Source organism: Crinia signifera, chromosome 5, assembly GCF_055691185.1.
Source record: "Crinia signifera chromosome 5, ASM5569118v1, whole genome shotgun sequence".
NCBI lineage: Eukaryota > Metazoa > Chordata > Amphibia > Anura > Myobatrachidae > Crinia > Crinia signifera.
Genome location: NC_139221.1, coordinates 179,130,377 through 179,152,363, shown reverse-complemented (window position 1 = coordinate 179,152,363; position 21,987 = coordinate 179,130,377). Strand labels below are relative to the sequence as shown.

Below are 21,987 nucleotides of genomic sequence, written 5' to 3'. Positions count from 1 at the left end.
ATCAGCTGCATGAAATTGTCTTTTTTCCAATCGTGATCACCCCTGATGAAGTCTTTTAGACGAAACGCGTCGGGTTTCTGATCTTTAATAAAAGAAATATTTTTCCAGACATGGACTGGGTCTAATCATTGTGGATGAAAATTCAAGAAAATGAAATTTTAATGAAATTTTAAAGAAATTCTATATAAATGTTATTATAATTGTGTTTTGGGAGGTACAGAGTTTATATCTAGTAGCGCACCCCAATCCCCCCTTTTCCTATTCATATATATATATATATATATATATATATATATATATATATATATATATATATATATATATATATATATATATATATATATATATATATATATATATATATATATATATATATATATATATATATATATATGACAAAGAGGTGCCCGATACCGCGCACTACGGTTTTGTTGCAGCAACTCTGAGGATCCCCTGTTAGGCGGGACCCAGGTAGGTTTAGAGATGAAAAAGGAAATAAGAGTTCAGAGTGCGCTACCAGAAATTACACAGTTTTTTTAAAACACAATATGATTTAATATAAAAGCCTTATAGGCAATACATAAAAGTGCAGAAATACAACAGCTTTTTTATTTCAGCAAGTTTCTGTTATTCACTTGGTGAAGCAGGGCCTGCTTCACCAAGTGAATAACAGAAACTTGCTGAAATAAAAAAGCTGTTGTATTTCTGCACTTTTATGTATTGCCTATAAGGCTTTTATATTAAATCACTAGCTGACCCGCCCGGCGTTGCCCGGGAAAACCTTGGGGTTTCTTTATTTCCAAAATTGCTGAAAAATGTCATCTTACAGTATGCTGTGACAAAGACCTAAGATTGTAATTTGTTATAGATTCCACCATAATGTTAGAATGTGTTTGCATTGATACTCAATGATGGCAATGAAATCAGGTGTGGTGTTGTTGTTTGAAACACAACGCTCCTGAGTTGAAAACTTGTATGTGTTGATGAATTCCACATCCACTCCTGAGATTTAGCACCCACATCCACATCCACTCCTGAGATTTAGCACCTACCTTCTGAGGGTCAGAAATCGGTACAAAATCAGAAAGGGACATGTCCACACCTCAATTTCTATACTTTCAATGGTACAGTTTCTAGGGTGTGTAATTACAGGCGCTGAGTGCGTGGGGTCCGGGGTGGGCGTTACTTACCGCGCCATAATTAATTAAAAATTCACTGCTCCCTGCCACTCACCGAACCTGCCTGCAGCAGTCTCTGAGGTCTGGGGATCTGTAAAGCACATGCACCGAGCATCTCTACCAAACAGTGGGGCAGCCCCTGAGTGTGGGAGCAGGTCCGCGGGCCTGGCCAAATGATGTCATGACGCGATGCACACTATCCGCACCACTGTAATGCACCACTGGGAATGGGTGCAATGGGCAAAATTCTTCCCTACACCCACCGGGCCAATCCACTGATCCAGCCATCACAATCATCAATGGATGCATTGAAAAGGTTTGGAGTTTAAGAAGTTGAAGAATAAGACTGAGAAAAAGAATTGCCATGTTACAAAGTGTACAATTTACTCAATAAATCGTGAAAAAAATATAAGTGTACATAGAAGTACAATCAAGAAATGAAAGTAGGATTAAAAAATAAGTTCTGATTCAAACTGATAATTGTTTGGATGGGTTGGGTTGTGAAACAAATCTATAGGTGAGGGTATGGATATTGTGGGCATAATTGGTGTTTGTTACACCTACAGTGGGCCCTCAATTGATGGGATTTTCACTACAGTGTCACGGTCACAGTGTCACCATAGGGGGATTCCCAATTGGGGTCCAGGTGGTCTTTTGGGACCCTTTACAATCCTGTAGGTCTTTTCTCCTTGAGCTTACAGTCTCCCTTAATGATAGTCAATCACTGAGGGAGACTGTAGGCTCCAGGAGAAGAGACCAACGGGATTGTAAAGGGGTCCCTAAAAGACCACCTGAACCCCAATTGGAAATCCCCCTACGGTGACACTGTAGTGAGAATTTCTCATCAACTGTGGAACCCCTGTAGGTGTACCAAACACCAATTATGCCCACAATCTCCATACCCCCTCCACCTATAGATTTGTTTCGCAACCCACTACCATCCAAATAATTATCAGTTTGAATCAGAATTAATTTTTTAATCCTACTTTCATTTCTTGATTGTACTGTACTTCTATGTACACATATTTTTTTCACGATTTATTGAGTAAATTGTACACTATAACGTGACAAATCTTCATCTCAGTCTTATTCTTCAACTTCTTACACTCATAACATTCAAACAAATGCATGCAGCGCTCATGCCCATCGACCAAACATTATCTATGAACCAAAAGAGTCTGAGAAACCCTTAAGGCAGAGCTGTGCCTGATATCCAACTGACTAACAGGGTGAGTGCAGTGTACCCACTTTGTATTGATCAATGGGTGCATTGGCCAGGACAAAGATTTCTCAGTGCAACTGGCCGGGGAGCGCAGTGACAGGCTGGAGGACTGGAGAGACGGATATGGGGAACAAAGTAGAAACGGTACATTAGGTACAGTTTTTATTTGCCGGTACAGACGGTTAAATAAACGGCAAATTATTTTTTATGTGTTCTGTGTGCTTGTGTGTGTTGTACTGTTTTTGTGTGTGTGTTGTAGTGTGTGTTGTATTGTATGTATCTGTCCAATGCGTAAGTGTGTGAGGTGTGCTACGTGTATACAGTATGTGTTTGTTGTGTCTTTGTGTATCTGTGCAATGTTTAAGTGTGTGTTGTACTGTTTTTTGGGTGTGTGTGGTGAATGTGTGTGTGTTGTGCTGTTAGAGGTATGTTATGTGTGTGTGTTGTGTGTATCTGCCCTATGTGTAAGTGCGTAAGGTGTGCTATGTATAAATCTGTGTGTGTGTAGTGTGCTGTGTGTATCTGTGCAATGTTTAAGTGTGTGTTTTGTGTATTGTACTGTTTTTGGGTGTGTGTTGTAGTGAATGTGGGTGTGTGTTGTACTGTGAGTGTTGTGTGTATCTGCCGAATGTGTAAGTTTGTGATCTGTGCTACGTATATATGTGTGTGTAGTGTGCTTTATGTATCCTGGCAATGTTTAAGTGTGTGTGTTCTGTGTGTTTGTGTTGTACTGTTTTTGGGTGTGTGTTGTAGTGTGTATGGATTTGTATTGTACTGCATGTGGTGTGTTGTGTATCTGTCCAATGTGTAAGTGTGTGAGGTGCTCTACGTATAAATGTGTGTGTTGTGTGCTATGTGTGCGTATGTGGTGTACTGTGTGTGTGTGTGTGTGTACAATGTTTATGTGTGTGTGTTGTGTGGTCTATGTATATCCTCAATTATTTCCTAATTGTTAAAAGCCTTCACCATAATGTTAGAATGTGTCATTCATACTCAATGACAGCAATGAAATCAGGTGTGGAGTTGTTCCTTTGCAAACGGTTTCCCAGATCATCGATCTTTTCCCCAGAACATCAATGAAGGTAAATTACAACTTGGTGTTTTTTAAATTTCTAAGTGAAATTTCCCAAAAACGGCTTCGAGGTGCACACCACCGGGTCCAGAGGTATCTTGTTGCTGAATTTGGTGTCTCTGAGTGCCACGGTGTGTCCGCAATGCGCCGGACACGCACGCACACAGATTCTTCAACTTATTATATAGATATTGTGTTTTAAAAAAAACTGTGTAATTTCTGGTAGCGCACTCTGAACATATATATATATATATATATATATATATATATATATATATATATATATATATATATATATATATATATATATATATATATATCCAGAAAGGGAAACATTTTCCACAGAGCGCACTCACCAGACTTCAGAACAAATATAGTTTAAAAGTTCCAAATTTTAATTCATCCTTTTAAAAATGGTAGTCGACGTTTCGGGCCATTGCACGACCCTTTTTCAAGACCTTACTCCAGCCCAATCTCCTGCTGACAGCGATAACACTATCACCCTGTGTCCAGCCTTAAATGCTACATGCTCCGCCCATCAAACTAAATACCTAGCCTATCGGGGCAAGTATTTCACAACAAGTCAGCTGTTTAAATTATGTCACATACCTGTCCTCATATAGGGACTCCCGCCGCTCACTCATGGTGCAGCGTGCGTTCCATACACCCTGTCGCATCACCGCAGCTTCCGTGCGGCGTGCGTTCCATCGGGGGGAAGTGATCATTCAGACTTCCCTCAAAGCACTTGTTCACGTACGTGATACCCTGCCGGACGTGACGCTATTTGCGTTCCATCCACGGGTTTGGTATACGGCGCTTGTACTTCCTGCGTTCCACCAAAGCGGAAGCAGGAATAGAGATTGAATGTTAAAGCGGGTATGATTACATGCTATACTATCGCATGTGACGCTACTTGCGTTCCATCGGGGGATGTGATATGCTATTCCTTTACTTCCTGCGTTCCACCACGGCGGAAGCAGGTTAATAGATGATATATATTAAATATTAAAGCGGGCATTTATAGACAAAAAAGAGCCTTCCAACAGGGGAACCATATTATCGCTGACCATTACATCAGATTACACATGTCATATACAAACAATTAGATAAAATACACATATCTGTGGAGAGACTGACTCAATCAGTCAGTCAACCACAGAACATATGCAGCGCTGTCCAGAGCCCATATTAACCCATGTGTCACCTACCAAATAATATTTACAACAACTGAAGAAAAAAGAGAAACACAAAAAGAATCAAAAATCATAAAAATATCCAACCAAGCCATAAAACACAAGAAAAATTTCTATATCAAGGGCATATAGTAGGGCAAATTTGCCCTATTCTTTAGTTGTCAAGAAAGATCGATAAGGTGTTCTTCTCATTAAGGCCTCTTTGTGATATTGTGTCCAAATAATGTATCCAGTAGGCCTCTTTCTTGAGTAGAGACAGTCCACGATCACCACCCCTTGGATTAGGGGCTATCCAATCTATGGCTCTTTTTTGTCTATAAATGCCCGCTTTAATATTTAATATATATCATCTATTAACCTGCTTCCGCCGTGGTGGAACGCAGGAAGTAAAGGAATAGCATATCACATCCCCCCATGGAACGCAAGTAGCGTCACATCCGATAGTATAGCATGTAATCATACCCGCTTTAACATTCAATCTCTATTCCTGCTTCCGCTTTGGTGGAACGCAGGAAGTACAAGCGCCGTATACCAAACCCGTGGATGGAACGCAAATAGCGTCACGTCCGGCAGGGTATCACGTGAACAAGTGCTTTGAGGGAAGTCTGAATGATCACTTCCCCCCGATGGAACGCACGCCGCACGGAAGCTGCGGTGATGCGACAGGGTGTATGGAACGCACGCTGCACCATGAGTGAGCGGCGGGAGTCCCTATATGAGGACAGGTATGTGACATAATTTAAACAGCTGACTTGTTGTGAAATACTTGCCCCGATAGGCTAGGTATTTAGTTTGATGGGCGGAGCATGTAGCATTTAAGGCTGGACACAGGGTGATAGTGTTATCGCTGTCAGCAGGAGATTGGGCTGGAGTAAGGTCTTGAAAAAGGGTCGTGCAATGGCCCGAAACGTCGACTACCATTTTTAAAAGGATGAATTAAAATTTGGAACTTTTAAACTATATTTGTTCTGAAGTCTGGTGAGTGCGCTCTGTGGAAAATGTTTCCCTTTCTGGATATGGATTGGCACGCTTAGGATCCCCTCTGTGAAGCCTGGGCTTATCTGGCACCCCAGCAAATGTCTCCAGGAATATTGTGAGTGCTACTTTATACTTTGGATATATATAGATATATATATATATATAGATATATATATATATATATATATATATATCTATATATATATATATATATATATATATACACACATATATATACATACATATACATATACACACACACATACATACATACACACATATATATATATACACACACACACACACATCGCACTATTTATCTGGAGTGCCGATCGTCCAACCTCTACTACATACATACATACATACATACACACATATATATATATATACACACACACACACACACACACACACACACACACAAACATTGGGGGGGGGGGGGGATCCGGCTCTACCTGTGAAGACTTTCTACGCCGGGTGCCCGCATCAAATCATGGATAGATGAAAGGGTGGTAGAAGCAGCACTCCAAGCGACTTCTGAAAACAGCACTTCAGCGAGACATTGTTAGACAACGTTTCATTGCCTCTTTAATGGGCAATTTCTTGATATATATATATATATATATATATATATATATATATATATATATATCAGCCCTGTCATGTGAGAACACTGGCCCTGACCCCGGCTATCGCTATGCCCTATACACGCGAACGTAGTAACAATGGATTAACTTTTACTTAGAATATGGCCTGACATCGCTTTGTGTGTAGGCCCCATTGGTGTTGCGGCAAGAGGTATGCATGGTTTTTGTCTCCAAAATACACACACAAAAAATATAAAATTATTGGTTGCTGCTCTACCTTGAAAAAATGGACTACAAAAGACCTAACTGAAATCCTTCTTTGTTTTTCAGTCTCAAAAATGTGTTTGATTCATTGATGTGACACATACCCTGGTCTGGAAGCACTGAAAAACCTTTATAAGCAGTGGGTCCACACTGACTAAAGTAAATTGGGTATAATTACTAGTACTGTCGAACAATTCCATGATGTTATTTGTAACAGCCTATCTGTATACAGCAAAGATGAAGGCTTAATACCTGTGGCAGGTAAAGTAAACTGTTCACCCATAAACAGAAGCATTTGTGATACTATATTCTGAAGAACATTATTCATTCATGTGACAGAATGCAATTCAATGATTTTGCTGGGACACAAACACCACCCATTTGCTGTATATTTTCGGCAAGAGGAACTGTTGAGTCTGTGCATTATCAGTGATACTTACAGTATTACAATGTTGCCATAACTGTGTAAGTCTTCATTATGCTAGTTGTGAAACACTTCGTGAATAGATTACCAAAATAGGAGAATGTTCACAACTGTTTTGATGGTGCTAGTGCACTTCATTGAACTTGAGGTGCATACATACTGGGCATTTTTGCACATGAGCAATGTTATGAAAATCACTGCCCGATAAATTGCATCATTACACATAGCGTGTCCTTTAATCCCTCACTCCTCCTTGAATCAAACTATGGGCGGTAGCAGGATTTTCTCCAAAATAAGTTTATTCCCAGACAGGTAAAAAAACATACAATAAAAAATGTAGTAAAAAATATTACATTTTTTATTGTATGTTTTTACCTGTCTGGGAATAAACTTATTTTGGAGAAAATCCTGCTACCGCCCATACTTTGATTCAAGGAGGAGTGAGGGATTAAAGGACACGCTACGTGAACATAGGGACCTACATAAAGGTCAGTTTGTTTCCCAATGTGAATGGTGTGTACCGCTGGTTGTTTTTGGAGTCTATTGGAGAATACGCTTTATCCAAAGATACCTTTACGTGAATATAGGGACCAGTCCCCAGGTCAGTTTTGATACCAATTGTGACACCAAAAACCATATATGTGGATCGGTGGAATAAGGTATATTGGATAAAGAAAACGCTATGTGTACATAGGGACCCACACTCAGGTCAGTGTGGTCCAATAAGGAACCCTCTGGAATCCCAGTAAAACTTGTGGACAATAGAGAGGACATCTATCCATAGTACCGCAAATCACCATTTGTTAATCAGCGCCGGTTTACTGTCCTTTTCTTTTTGGTTGTGTGTATTAAGGAGTGGTGCTCCTTGGACAAAAAAACAGGCAGCGATTGTAGAGAGCGCAGTAGAGCTTAGAAAGATATTATTTTGTACTGTAATTCTATGTTATGAGGAGGAACAAAATGTGCTGGTACAGGTCAAGAGAATTAAACAAGCAACAAATGTGTTGTCCTGGCCTTTAAGAGACGATGGGGTAAATATACTAAAGCTTCTAGAAATGAACAGAGGCAATATTGCCCATAGCAACCAATCAGAATCTGTTTATACTTTTCTAGGATACAATAGAGAAATGATAGACAGAATCTAATGGGTTGCTATGGGCAACATGTCCTCTGTTCATTTTTAGAAGCTTTAGTAAATTTACCCCACTGTGTTTTGCTCCTTTTATTCATGTCTTCTGTGTAACGGAAGTGCCTACTATCCAAGGAAGTAACGGAAGGCAGTAAACACTTTCTGCTGACACTTTAAGGAAAATTACAGACCTTTACAATAGCTCTGAAACATGGGAAAGATAACGTAATTGTTGACAACTTAAGTTGTGGACTCAAGTTGTGTTAAAGTTTTTAATATTCATGATTTCTTGTGTAGATTATGTATGCGGTACAACAGTACTAGAACGTTATCTTCATGATTTTATTTTTGCGATAGTAAACCTTTGTTAGCCATTTGAGTGCCAACATCTATGAGATGCTAAAATATACACTAAAAATGCCAATGATATCTTAGAGATGTGACAAATATCAGCTAAAAATTCAAGTGTCGCTCACACTTGTTACATAGATTCCAATAAAAAATGTTGTGTAAAAAAGATTTCCTATATAAAAAGGTAAACATTACAGGTCATTATGATAAATAAAAATGTTTGCTTGGAAATTTATATAACAATTCTGACAAATTCACTTTCCACTCAAAGGGTTAAGCACCTAAAGAAATTGGGATATTCTATATTGCTTTAACCTAGCGCAGGGGTGTCCAAACTTTTTGTGACGACGGCCAGATTTGGTGAAGTGTAAATGTGTGGGGGCCGACCATTCAGCCTGACATTCTTTGAATCATTAATCAGATCAGAATGGTTCCCCCCTCTGCCCCCACTCACTATATCGCCCAGCGTGCCCCCATTCACTGTATGTCCCCCAGCCTGCCCCTCATTCACTGTATGTCCCCCATTTACTGTTTGTTCCCCACTCTGCACCCCTTCTCTTAATGTCCATCAGTGCCTACATTCATTGTATGTCCCAAGCCTGACCCTCCTTCACTGTATGACTCCCATTCACTGTATGACCCCCAGCCTTCCTCTGCCTCCCTTCTCTGAATGGCCATCACTGCCTCCATTCACTGTATGTCCCCCAGCCTGACCCTCCTTCACTGTATGTTCCCCCACTCTGCCCCCTCCCTTCTCTGTATGTTTCCCAGCCCCTTGTGTGAGCCAGAGGAAGGCGAGGCAAAGCAGGAACTGCAAGGACAGGAGATGCTTAGCCTCCTGCTGCTGCCCTCCTCCGCTCTGCATGTTACAGGAGCAAGCTTCCCCCTTGCTGCCACCCTCCCCAAACACTGCTGTCACTGTGATTGTGGAGTAGGGTGATATACGATTGCAGCAGCAGCAGGGGTAAGACGCCAAACACATCTGACTGTGGCGGCCGGCACCTCCTCACTGCAGCAGACAGCAAGGTAAAGGCGCTCTCGCCAGGACCCCACCTAGTTTCCTGTGCTGTACTTCCCACATCTGATGCTCTGTCCGCTTCCAGCTGGAGGCTGCGGGCCACTTGAAATGACAGCACGGGTCGCAATTGGCCCCCGGGCCTGACTTTGGACATGCCTGACCTAGCATTTTTTGGTGGTTCTATAATAAACATCTGTGATAATTCTAATAAACTCGATAAAGAAGCCACAATTAGTAAATAATTTAATTAATTGAAAAATCAATTATTTAATAAACCAGAAAGGTGAGAGATTTGGCAGAAATTGCTGTTTTGACATCATCGCTTAACTAAAAAGTTTTAGTAAAAATCTGAGACAGGTGGTGGACACACCTGGTTGAACTGACATGGAATGACCCAGATGTTTGTTATGCTGTGATGATGCTATGTATTTTATTCTTGGTAAGGATCCTATCAATTTACTAGGAACTAGTGACATCATTAAGGCATTACGGAATTGTGTTTGGCATTGTAATAGAATTTGAATCCTGCTAGGAGCATGTAATCAATTACAATGCCAAACACAATTCCGCATATATACTATGATTTCCATTAGCTTCATCTACAACAAACCATGGGGTAGATGTATGAAGCAGTGATAAAGGGAGGAGAAGTGATAAAGCACCTGGTACTTTATGACCAGCAAATCAGCTCCTGACTTTTACGTTACAGACTGGATTTAAAAAGGGCCAGTTCAAAGCTGATTGGATGGTGATCAAGTACCAGACACTTTATGACTTCTCCTCCCTTATCACTTTACATCTACCCCCATATGTTTTGACATACTGGATGCTACATACATGTATCAAAAGCGTGTTATGCACAAACACACTCATAATGTCATAAAAATTTGTAGCTCAAAAAACACTGTAAGAACAACTATTTTCAGCAAGTTTTAACAATAAACTCCATCAGCTAAAAAGGTAGGAGATTCGTCCCTGCCGGTGGTCAGTGATTTCCGGAGGAGAGGAGAAGGGTGCAAGTGGATGTGCCAGTGGCGCTGAGATCCCGCAGCAGACCACCAATGCTCTAAAGAGGTGCCTGAAAACTTCACATCTGTCTGAGAAGTGGGACGCCGCACTCAGACCACCCACAGTACTGTGCTCCTGTTCTCTCTGTTTCACAATTGACAACTCTCACAGATATAAGGAATATTGACATCATATGGACTTTCAGTGACTATTTAATGACTAGGATCGACCTAGACTCATGTCGACCCAACAGTGTCGACCAAATGATCCCAACACCTGCACAGTATGCATTGGGTTAACAAGTCTCCTCTCTGCTTTTTACTTCCTGCCTGTGCCTGGTGAGATCACAAGGGAGATAGCCTATCACCCTCTGTGACCTGCTGATGACTTGTAGATACCGTTTCAGAGCCATTCACACTACAAATGGATTGGCTCTGAAACGGATAGGACCCTGCTTTTAACCTGTTTTGAATTACTGGTATTTTAAAACCAGTAAATTCACTCTGGACCTTTCCCATTACAGCTAGAAACATTTTAAACCCATTTAAAATTGGCAATATACCGTGTTTTAGCTGTAATGTGAAAGGGGTATGATTTTTTTTCCATTTCAAAATCAATTGTTGGGACTTACCGAGGCAATTGTGCCAGTGCCCAAATAAATATGGACCTAAATGCCTATATAATGAATATCTAGCAGCACTGACAGGTCTTGATAACCTTTATTTATTCACAGTTTCTTACATAGCTCAGCGGATTCCGTTGCACTTTACAAATGTTAACAACACTGAAAGAACAAACTGGGTAAAACAGAAATACATGGAGGAAGGAGGGCCCTGCTGCAAGCTTACAATCTATAGGAAATAGGAGAGAAACAGAAGGACAGGCACCAGTAATATCAAAGGAGTCCCACAAAGTTGCAAGTTCAGAAGGGACGCTATATAATACACGAGTGCCTCTGAGGGTTATGTGGGTGGTACCTAAATTTGATAGGCTTGCTTTAAGGAGGTCAGGGAATGCTAGAAAGTTTGGAGGCTTGTGGAGAGTCTTACTGTGTGTTTGTGGGAAGGCATTCCATCGAGTGGGTGCAGCCCTATGAAAGTCCTGTAATAGTGAATGGGAGCTAGTAATTCATGCAGAAGAGAGACACAGATCTTGTACAGAGAGCAAGCTGGGAGATATTTTGAGATCATTGAAGGTGGTGGTGGTGGTGATATGCTGGTGTGGTTTGGTTAATAACTTTATATGCGAGTAGAAGTATTTGATATTGAATATGGTAGAATATGGGAAACCACTGGAGGGACTGGCAGAGCAGATCAACAGATGATGAACATCTTGCTAGAAAGATCAGCCTAGCAGCAGCAGCATTCAAAATAGATTGCAGTGGACAGAGTCTGTTCTTGGTAAGACCAACGAGGAGACTATTGCAATAATCAATGCGACAGCTAGTGAGTGCATGGATTAGCGTTTTAGCAGTGGATATGTTTTTTTAGATGCATGTAACATCATTTTGAGACATCATTTTTTAATACATTTCGCAGTTATCTTATGATTGTCTATTAAAAGTTACATTTTAAAATCACCAGGTGCACCCATACTATAGGACATTCTTTCTCTTTTCTTCTTGATATCTCCCATTGTCCTGGGGTAGCACACCTCCGTTCTAACAACAATTATTAATAAATATTTTTGTACCTGGGGGTATTAATATATGCATCATTTCGTCTTGTGCGACGGACACCTTTTTCCTCGGTTCATTTTGAGACAGACTGAATATGGACAGTACAGAGTCAAGGGTGACCCCTAGGCAGCAAGCTTGAGGGGAAGGGTAGAGTGTTGAGTTTTCAATATGGAGATATCAGGATGGGAACTGCTCCTAGCTGGTGGGAATATATAATTAATTCTGTTTTGGAAATGTTAAGTTTGATGTAGCGAGAAGAAATCCAAGATGAGATGGCAGAGAGGCATTCAGAGACACGGCCCAAAACCACTGGTGACACCTCTTGGGTTGATAGATTTGAGTGTCATCAAGTGATACTGGAATCTGACAGAGCTGATTAGTTTGCCAAGTATAGATTGAGAAGAGCAGAGGACCTAAAACTAGGCATGACAATCCGGGGGCATTTTTTCAATCACAGAATATGAGTTTGAAAATGCTCAATCCAGGGATTGGCTTCCCTAATAAAAAAAACCCACCCCGAACATTTACTTACATGTGCGGACGAGAGCTATGTGGTGTAGGCGGGAGGGTGGGCGATGGAGCTGGGAGGGTGATGCGGGCAAATGTAGTCAGGGTGGGTGGGCAGTATCATAGCAGCGTGCCCGGGATGAGTCAGGCTGTGTGGCCTGCTCAGCGTGACCTCTGACGTCATCACGCTGTGCAGAGCCGCACTACTGCATGCGCAGTCTAACCCTCAAATCCCAGGATTGGAAACTATAATCCCGGGATTGAAATCCCGGCGTTTTAGGGGCCAAATCCCAGGATCCAGCCGATCCCGAGAATAGCCACCCTACCTAAAACTGAGCTTTGCAGTACTCCAACTGACAGAGGTAATGAAGAGGAGGTGGTATCAGAGAAGCGAACGCTAAAAGAGCGATCAGATAGGGAGGATGAGAACCAGAAAAGAGCTATATCATTAAGACCTAGGGAGTGTAGTATTTTTATGAGAAGAGAGTGGTCAACAGTGTCAAAAGCAGCAGAGATCTACAAGAATGAGTAGTGAGTAATGGCCTTTACATCTACCAGTGACCAGATCATTCACTACTGAAGAGTTTTGATTTTTCTTCTTCATTTATGACGAAAAATTGCCAGAGGGCTCAGGTAGGGAATTGAGTAGGTCACTGGATGCAGAAGATCATATCATCTCTTATTGGATGTTATCAATCTTGACCTTAAAAGTCGGAGGAACGTTTTTGTACACTGATGGTAGCTGGTGGCATGGGTTAGGGTGGGTATAGAAGTGGTTTAAATCTATTTAAATCATCTGTGGTTGGAGGCTTGAAAAGAGAGAAGAGATTGGAAGTATGTTTGTTTGGCAGTGTCCAAAGCATCGCGGTAGGAGTGGTAGGTAATCTTATACGTGAGGAAGTCACCCAGACGCAGAGATTTACTCCCCTGAAGTTCTGTTTATGTGACTGATTATGTTGTTTTCTTGGAGTGCCATGGGTGGCATCTAAGCCTGCATGGCATGTAATGGGAAGTTGGAGCCACTTCGTCAAGGGCTGTTTCTAGTGTCTGGTAGAGGTGGGAAACAGCAAAGTCAGGAGAGGAAAATGTAGAAATTGGTGAGAGCTGTTGTTGCAGAGAGGTGGAAAGTTGTGGAAAATTAATAGAGTTATTATTTCTGCAGGTCAGAGTAGGTATGCATGATTTCAGTGGCAGTGAACTTGGGGTAATGGAGGAGAGTGAGAGTGTAATGAGATTTTGATCAGAGAGGGAAGGGTGCACAGAAACATAAAGTGCATGACGTGTGGCATTGAAGGACATTAGTTTGGAGAAAGAGATCGGATTAGGCTGGCATATAAAAAGGATAGGATGGAGGTTTATGGGACAGATGGAGAGGTATAACAGGCATTTTCCATACATAAAAAAAAGGGAAGAAGGCAGATACCTTGGTATCTGAAAAAGGGTGCCTGTATGAACCTGCCTCGCCAAGCTGCAACAAAAACAAGGGGTGTCACTCCCTTACACATAAACAGAAAACAAAGGATAGTTGCGCTAAACGGTACTTGTTTCCTAGCACGGCCACAATCGCGGCCATCGGGTGTCATTTTTAGTGTTCTGCGACGCGACCGACGCGATGCCCCCGATTTTCCCATTGAAATGCATTATAAAAAGTCAAAATCGCGTCGTATGCGGCTAAAAAAGGCTTAAATGGTCCAGACGCGATGCCCCCGATTTCCCCATAGGGAACAATGCTAAATGCCTCAATTTAGCCGCGATGCCCCCGATTTCCCATAGGAAACAATGTTAAATGCCTCAATTTCACAAAATCATCATAGGGAACAATGGTAAATGGGCCAGAAACCCCCAAAAACACCCCTGAACAGTGAAATGTCCCCACAAAAGTAGTTGACGCGAGGGGCGGCCGTACGCGTCCTCCGACCTTTTCATACCCCCACTATCCACGTCGGCGTGGAGTTGAGAATAGAATAGTGTGGCGAGCGCAACGAGCCACCGAGCCCGAAGCGTGGCGAGCCCCGCGAGGGGACGCGGATTCCTTCACATGTAAACGCGCCCCTTTCGCGGGCTTCACAGGTATCCGCGTGCGCTTGCCACGCTTCGGGCTCGGTGGCTCGCCACACTATTCTATTCTCAACTCCACGCCGACGTGGATAGTGGGGGTATGAAAAGGTCGGAGGACGCGTACCGCCGCCGCTCGCCACGCTTCGGGTTCGCGTTGATCGTGGGGTGGCGTCAACTACTTTTGGGGGGACATTTCACTGTTCAGGGGTGTTTTTTGGGTTTTCTGGCCCATTTACCATTGTTCCCTATGATGATTTGGGTAAATTGAGACATTTAACATTGATTCCTATGGGAAATCGGGGGCATCGCGGCTAAATTGAGGCATTTAACATTGTTCCCTATGGGGAAATCGCGGGCATACCATCGCACCCGATTTTTTAGTGCATGCGATGCCCCCGATTTTTCCTCACGATGCCCACGATCATGATCGTTGTGGCCGTGCTAGGAAACAAGTACCCGCTAAACTTATACTCAGGTGTGCAATTGAAGTAAAAATAACATTTATTTTAGTATAGACATTATTAAAAAGAGCACTTCATAGCTAAAAAAACACGTAAAAGAATATAATAAACAAGAAGATGATTGCTGCGGTAATTTGTGCACGTATTAATGGATTTTTTAGTTACCTTACATTCATATGTGTCCTATTCTTTTTTGGGCCCAAAAAAGATGTATAAAATCTTTTTGTAGGTGGATGTTGGGAGTATATTTGTAGCCATCCGCTGTACTTTCTCCAACCTGAGTGGTAGAATCGCGTTTCCTCCACAGGGATGAGTTTTGCTGGAGCTGGGTGTTGGCAAATTAGAGAGGTGGCGTTCCTCCACAATGGCATATATTCAATGCCGTGGGCGAGCAGTGACTGCGAGCAGGACTTTTTGCTCACAGTCACCGCTCACCCTGTCAGTATTCAACTGACCCCCCTCATTACCAAATTCCCCCTCGCACCGTTTTTTGAGCGAGGGGGAATTTGCGAATGTGCCTCCAAAAGCTGCGAGAGCCGAGGCTAATTACAGCGAGTTTGCTGCACTAGCCGCGGCTTTCGCAGTTTAGGGGAATCCTCGCCGTTCTGTGACTGCGAGGATTCCCCCGGAACGTTGCACAGAAAACCAGTGATCCTCGCAGTTTAACCCCCTCGCACCGGCATTGAATACTGCACAATGTGTAGTTGAGCCTTTGTGACGATCCTGCAGTCTGGGGCTGTACAATTTCCACTATTGGTAACTCCACTAGTTCACATGGCACCTGAGGACACACTTTGGAATGAATGTGTGGTAGCAGCAATCCTGGTGTACAAATACCAATGCGTTTCGCTGCTCCTGCAGCTTTTTCAAGGTGGTTTGTTAGGTACACAGTGTGGGTATATATACAGTATGTGATTAAAACATTAAGCACACCTGGTATTACCTAATTAACTTAGGGCATTCACAAACTACAAATGTACATATATAGAAATGAATAGGAGACAGATCTTAATATATACTTATATTAATAGTTAAAAAACGATGCTTAGAAATGATGAAAAAAAAACCACTTTTTTAGTTTAATATTCCAAATAGGAAGCTATTCGACGTTCCCGGACTTCCGGTTACGCATTTCTGGTTTGAGTGGAATGCAGGTGTACCGCATATTTGCGGGCTCTATACACATAGTGGTTATAAATTTATATGCTGTAAATAAATGCCATCTAACTGTGCGGCAAATAGATGTTTTTCCTCTACCTCCTCATGGCAGCTAACTAATGGGTTTAGTCCCGAAGGTTAGTACTCTGGAAGGAAACAAAGAAAGAACACTGGCCCCTATATAGGCCCCGCCTCCATAGGCTTCAGTGTTTTTTTTTTTTTTTCTTCCAGGGTAGTGGATGGGCTTACCCTGAGCTGCGGCCCTCTCCACTGTCTAGAGCAGTTGAGGTTGAGGCAGGAATCGTATGTAAACAGGTCCCCGCTGTCGAGAGCAGTAAGGGGTACCTGGGGTCTGCTGTATAAGCTCCGGAGGGTGCCAGGAAGCGGCGTCAGCAGCATGGAGATCCGGACAGTGAGAACGGCCGGACAAGTGCTGCACACGGAGATGTGGGCGCCCTCCGGGCGGAATGTCTGGTGCTATGTGCGGCCGGCGTCTGACATCACGGGAGGCACCGAAGCCGGGGGGGGGGGCGCTGAGCTGCACAGTGACGCGCAGCCACATCATCAGTGTGCACCAGAGCCTGCAATAGGGATAAAAGCCGGTCAGTAATGGATACAAGACTCGGTCATCGGCGAGACGCGGCGCACTGCACATACAGGCACCAAAACCATTCGCTACATACTGACAACTTTAAAAAGGAATACAGCAGACCTGGTAAGACTCCGTAGATAGCAAGTTGCTGGAGGAGTGTCCATTTTGCTTATATGTGTGGGATTGCTTTTTAGCTTCAAACGGGTAAAAGCACAGAGCATTATGGAGGAGGAAAAAACGCAGCAAAAGAAATGAGGGTAAAACGGAATATTGAAAGTAAATAAGAGTGTATGAAGATGGAGGAGGAGAGATTACAACCATGCTGAAGACATGAAAAATAGAGGAGACTCAGGAGGAGGATAAAAACATTCCCTTTATCTAAGACTCTAAAGTGGTAGAGAAAGAGTGGCGCCACCTGGATAAAAAGATGGCCGTTCCACTTAGAGTATTTTTTTGGGGGGTGCCCTGTGCCCTAGATTTGTACCCTCCAAAATGTTAGGGACTTGCCCGACTAATGAGGTCACCTGGACGCGGTGGGCAAGCCGTTACTTATGGCCATAAATAAGCGAAGAACCTCGCTAAAAATGCAAAATTTTATTGAATTTTTTTTTTAATTGGGAGTTTAATTTGTGCACCTGCACCTTTGACTTTGTATGCAGTTCTACTGAAAGGTCTCCGGGCACCACTTCGATCCCCGCTGACTCCTCACAATCCACAGTGACTCCCCAGCAGTCGCATTCAGTCCCCCTGCTCCGGCACTCGCAGCGGATGCTGTACGTAATTCAGCGTAGCTGGCGTCGCATCACATGGTTTCCCTGCCCCCCCCCAGTGCCACTACTCTAATTGCGTACAGCATCCGTGGCGAGTGCCGGAGCAGGGGGACTGAATGTGACTGCCGGGGAGTCACTGTGGATCACGGGGAGTCAGCGTGGATCGATGCGGTTCCCGGGCCGGAGGAGGGTAAGTATAGACCAGCCATTTTACCCCCATTATCCATGTCATACTCCCACTATCAACGTCGGCGTGGAGTTGGTTTTCTAAAGTGTGGCAAGCGCAGCGAGCCAGAAGCGTGGCGAGCGCGCCATGCTTCGTGCTCGCCACACTTTATAAAATCAACACCACGCCGACGTGGATACTGGGGGTAGCATTGTGTATTTTTAGGGCTCCAGAGCCATTTACGTAGTTAACGTAGCCAGAATAGTGCTGTATAGGTATTCTCAATACACAACTATGTAAACTACGTAATGAGCACCCTGATAATACTCAAGTAGCAAGAAAAAATATAATGAAATGTAGAAGGCAGAACACCCACAAAGGCTGTCAAAGCAAAGCAGTAAGTTAGTAATTACTATTTTAGGCCAGGAATGCCACAGCATCTGTGAAGGTAAAGATTAGGGCTCCAAGGGGGTGGATAGGCATTCTAAGGTCAGACATTGGATAAAGGCAGTGTTGCCATCACTAGCTAACCATCAATGGTTAATGAGTAGCTCTGCTGTGGACAATTCTTCCAGCGCACACAGCAGAATAGAAGCCATTGGAATGAAGCAATGATAGCCACCACTGCAATCCAGGCACTAGATGGTAAAATAATTTCCATTGAACTAGGAACATCAAAGGTTGCCAACGGTTATGCCACATACCCCCTAACTTATTTTACTTGTAGCAAGTTTATCAGCTGCAATGGTGACAGTGACACCTTGGTTAAGTCTAGATCCTATGGGGCAAATGACCCCAGTTGTCAGAAGCACGTGACATGGCACAACAGGGGAGGGAGTAAAGCCCTGTACACACAAGGTGATGATGGCCTCTGTGCTAGACACAGATTGCTCAGAACACAAGCGATGCATGCGCGACGTGTGCTTAGCAGGGTTTTGCCAATCTTATTCGAATCACGGCACCCTAGAGCAGGCATTCCCAACCATGGTCCTCAAGGCACACCACCAGTGCAGGTTTTAGTGATATTCAGGCACAGATGGATTAATCAGAATCACTCAGGTACTAATTAAGTCACCTGTGCTTAAGCCTGGATATCACTAAAACCTGTACTGTTGGTGTGCCTTGAGGACCGTGGTTGGGAATGCCTGCCCTAGAGTATCAGAATTTTTCCACGGCACCACAAGGCCCCCCAAAAATATAGAAAATTAAGTGGATTATGTTTGTATGTGGTTCAGTTATGTGTGAAAGGGCATTTGCATCTGATTGTATACATATTTTATGATTGGCAGCCACCGGCACTGGTTTTGTCCATAAATAATTTGAATTTGTCCTGGACCACCAACCTGTGGCACCCCTGCAAGTGTCCCGAGGCAACCCGCACTGTCTATGTTTGCATGCGAGAGGGACACGTGGGACCACGCATCACCCGAGGCCATACAAACAGAGCGATCTGTGCTTCATTTTTAAGCAATCTAATTAGACCTTAGAAATGGGGTTAAAATCCCGCTAGGTGTATGCCCCTTAAGGTCTAAACATGAAAATCTAAAATGTACCCTTGTCGCGCTTCATGAACAGTGGCTCAGGCAGCTAACACCTGTTTACTAAAAGCAATCAACGGTGGCATGGAAAGCAACAACACTATGCCACCAACCTTGCTCCTCCCCTTGACATCACAGCGGGGTTGGCTGTCAGAGGTCCTTTAGGCCACTAGGATCTAGCAACTACCATGACATCATTGTAGTGTTCCTGTTAGGGCCCCCTGTCCAATTTTTAAAGGGCAAAATGCGCCCTGCCCCTCTAGCAGCACCCCACTAACAGAGCCTGCTGCCTGTCCCCAAGGGGAAGCCCAGCTCCGCTATAGATGGCGATGCCCGGCGCTTCCCCAGCAGAGCAGCGTCATGATGGTGGCAGCCAAGCCCGCCCCTTTACTGACGCGGTGGCCAGGTCTGCCCGTTTTTGTGATGTTACAGCCCGGGCACGCCCCTTCCATGACATCGGCGGCCCGGGACTGCCCACAACAGTGATGTCGGAGGGCCCAGTCCGCCCCACTTATGCCGCCCCTGTGCAGCAGCGCCCTGCCATTTACAGTTCCTAGAAGAAACACTGCCCTTGTACAATATTACTTTACTTCTAAAGTTAAATCATAACACTTATATTTGCTAAACCACAACATCCTACTACTAAAGCTACCACAATCTACTCACAACAAGTATGCGCTGCAGGGCTCATTATTTATTTATTAAGAGTTTCTTATATAGCTCAAACATATTCCGCAGCGCTTTACAGATCCGCAGTTTAAAAGGACACATACTGGGAAGCAGGCACTGGCATCAAAACTGGATGTAAGCGAGATCCCCTAGTGGGGCATTACAGAGGGTATGTGAGCGTGACCTGACCTGCCCCGTGTGGGTGACCTTCTCCGTGGCGCTGGAAGCTGGCGCGCAGTGTTGTCCCCCGGTGTATATGGCAGCACAAGGCTGAGGGGAGCAGCCAAGATAGTTCCCGATCACTCTTTTCCCACCGATAGCTCGGACATAGGACCGGCCCAGCACACACCAGGAGGCCGCCATGTTTAGAGTCACCTACGAGCTGTCACGCCTTCGGATTTTGCAGTAACCCGGGAAGTGATACCTGTAACGAGGCAGCACAGAGGACGCAGCCCGGCTGCGATCTGCTTCTTGTCAGCCAATAGGAGAGAGAAAACAGTGTCACGTGTGTGCACTTTGACTGCCTCATAGAGGGAGAATAGCATATGCGCATGCGTGCTGTGATCATCTGGTTGCACGGCACGAGTGAGTGCTGGATGTGGGGAAGTGTGGTTGTTTTCCGTTGTGACCTGGAATAGTGGGGAGAGACGGAGGCGAGCCCCGCAGTCGAGCGCAGACACAGGAGCAGCACGGGCACCAGCTCATGGTCAGTCGGTTTGTGGTGCCCATTTGGAGGACAGCGCCCATAATGAGTCCCATAAAGGTCACAGGCCTTGCTGCTGTGCATATAGGACTAAAGCTGCCCATACACGTACCAATTACCCGGTACTTTTTGTGCTAAAATAGCATTGCATCCCATGCACAACATATGCACAACAATGCTATTTTAGCACAAAAAGTACCGGGTAATTGTATATGTATATGGGCACCTTATGTGTTTCACAGCCCTTAGGTTCCAATTTTGTCAACCTTACCGCATGCTTATGACATACCTAGTATCCCTGCACTTGAGTGCAACAAATAGAAATGAATAATAGAGATGGGGATCAATATGACTAGTAGACGGGCAGGGAATCTGCTCCCCGCCACCGTGTGAAGGGGACGCGCAAGCATGTGAGACGATCGCACATCCCCATCAGATGGAGCGCCATAAGTCCAGTTGGAGAAAGTGCGCTATATAAATTAAACTTACTAGTAAGCCCACTCGAAGCAATTTCTTCGAAAGCTAGTCTGCTACCTTGTGATTGCCTCTGTGTTGTGTGAGAGAGATGTAGTTTCACTGGCTGCCAACAGATGGCAGTGTTTTGGAGACACAAATGGACACTAGAATACACATGCTCGCGCGTCCCCTTCACATGGTGGTGGGGAGAGGGAGAGCAGATTCCCTGCCCATCTCCACTTCAGGGATAGTACGGGTTGCAGACAGCTACGGGGGAGCAGCGTGGAGGTGGCGGTGGGCTCCGCTGATGGCGATTAATGAGAGCTGCTCCATCGGTGTGTATGTGTATGTGTGTATATATATATATATATATATATCTATATCTCTCAAGCGTTAGGCCGGGCACAACCTCTGCATAAGCAGGTACTGGTCGGGTGCCTGCATCTATGGTAGTCTGCAGACTTTGTTGGATGATGCGGCACACCAGACAATTTTCAAAGTGCAATATTCCTTTATTAGGACACAGCAACGTTTCAATACCAAAGAATAGTAGGAGCCTGATGATAATACTTCGGTATTGAAACGTTGCTGTGTCCTAATAAAGAAATTTTGCACTTTGAAAATTGTCTGGTGTGCCGCATCATCCAACAAAGTCTAGATATAGATATATAGGAGGTTGGAAGGGCAGCTGGTTCGACCTCCGGATCGGATATGATGTGCACGGAACCATGGATCGGATGTCACACGCATGCTTTTTGGGTCAATTTCACCTGATTTCTCGAAACCGATCTTTAGGCCTTTATTATA

General features: G+C 43.9%; 1 protein-coding gene across 1 annotated transcript in view; it reads right to left on the bottom strand.

Annotated features, from left to right (window-relative positions):
- NDUFS6 (NADH:ubiquinone oxidoreductase subunit S6) overlaps window positions 1–20,505 on the bottom strand; it is a 31,778-nt gene extending 11,273 nt beyond the window's left edge. The window contains exon 1 of the mRNA XM_083188296.1: window positions 20,211–20,505. Within this exon, the coding sequence (XP_083044422.1) occupies window positions 20,211–20,384 (174 nt within the window). The 5' untranslated portion in view covers window positions 20,385–20,505. The remainder of the gene's footprint in view (window positions 1–20,210) is intronic.
- Between the last annotated feature and the right edge of the window lie 1,482 nt (window positions 20,506–21,987).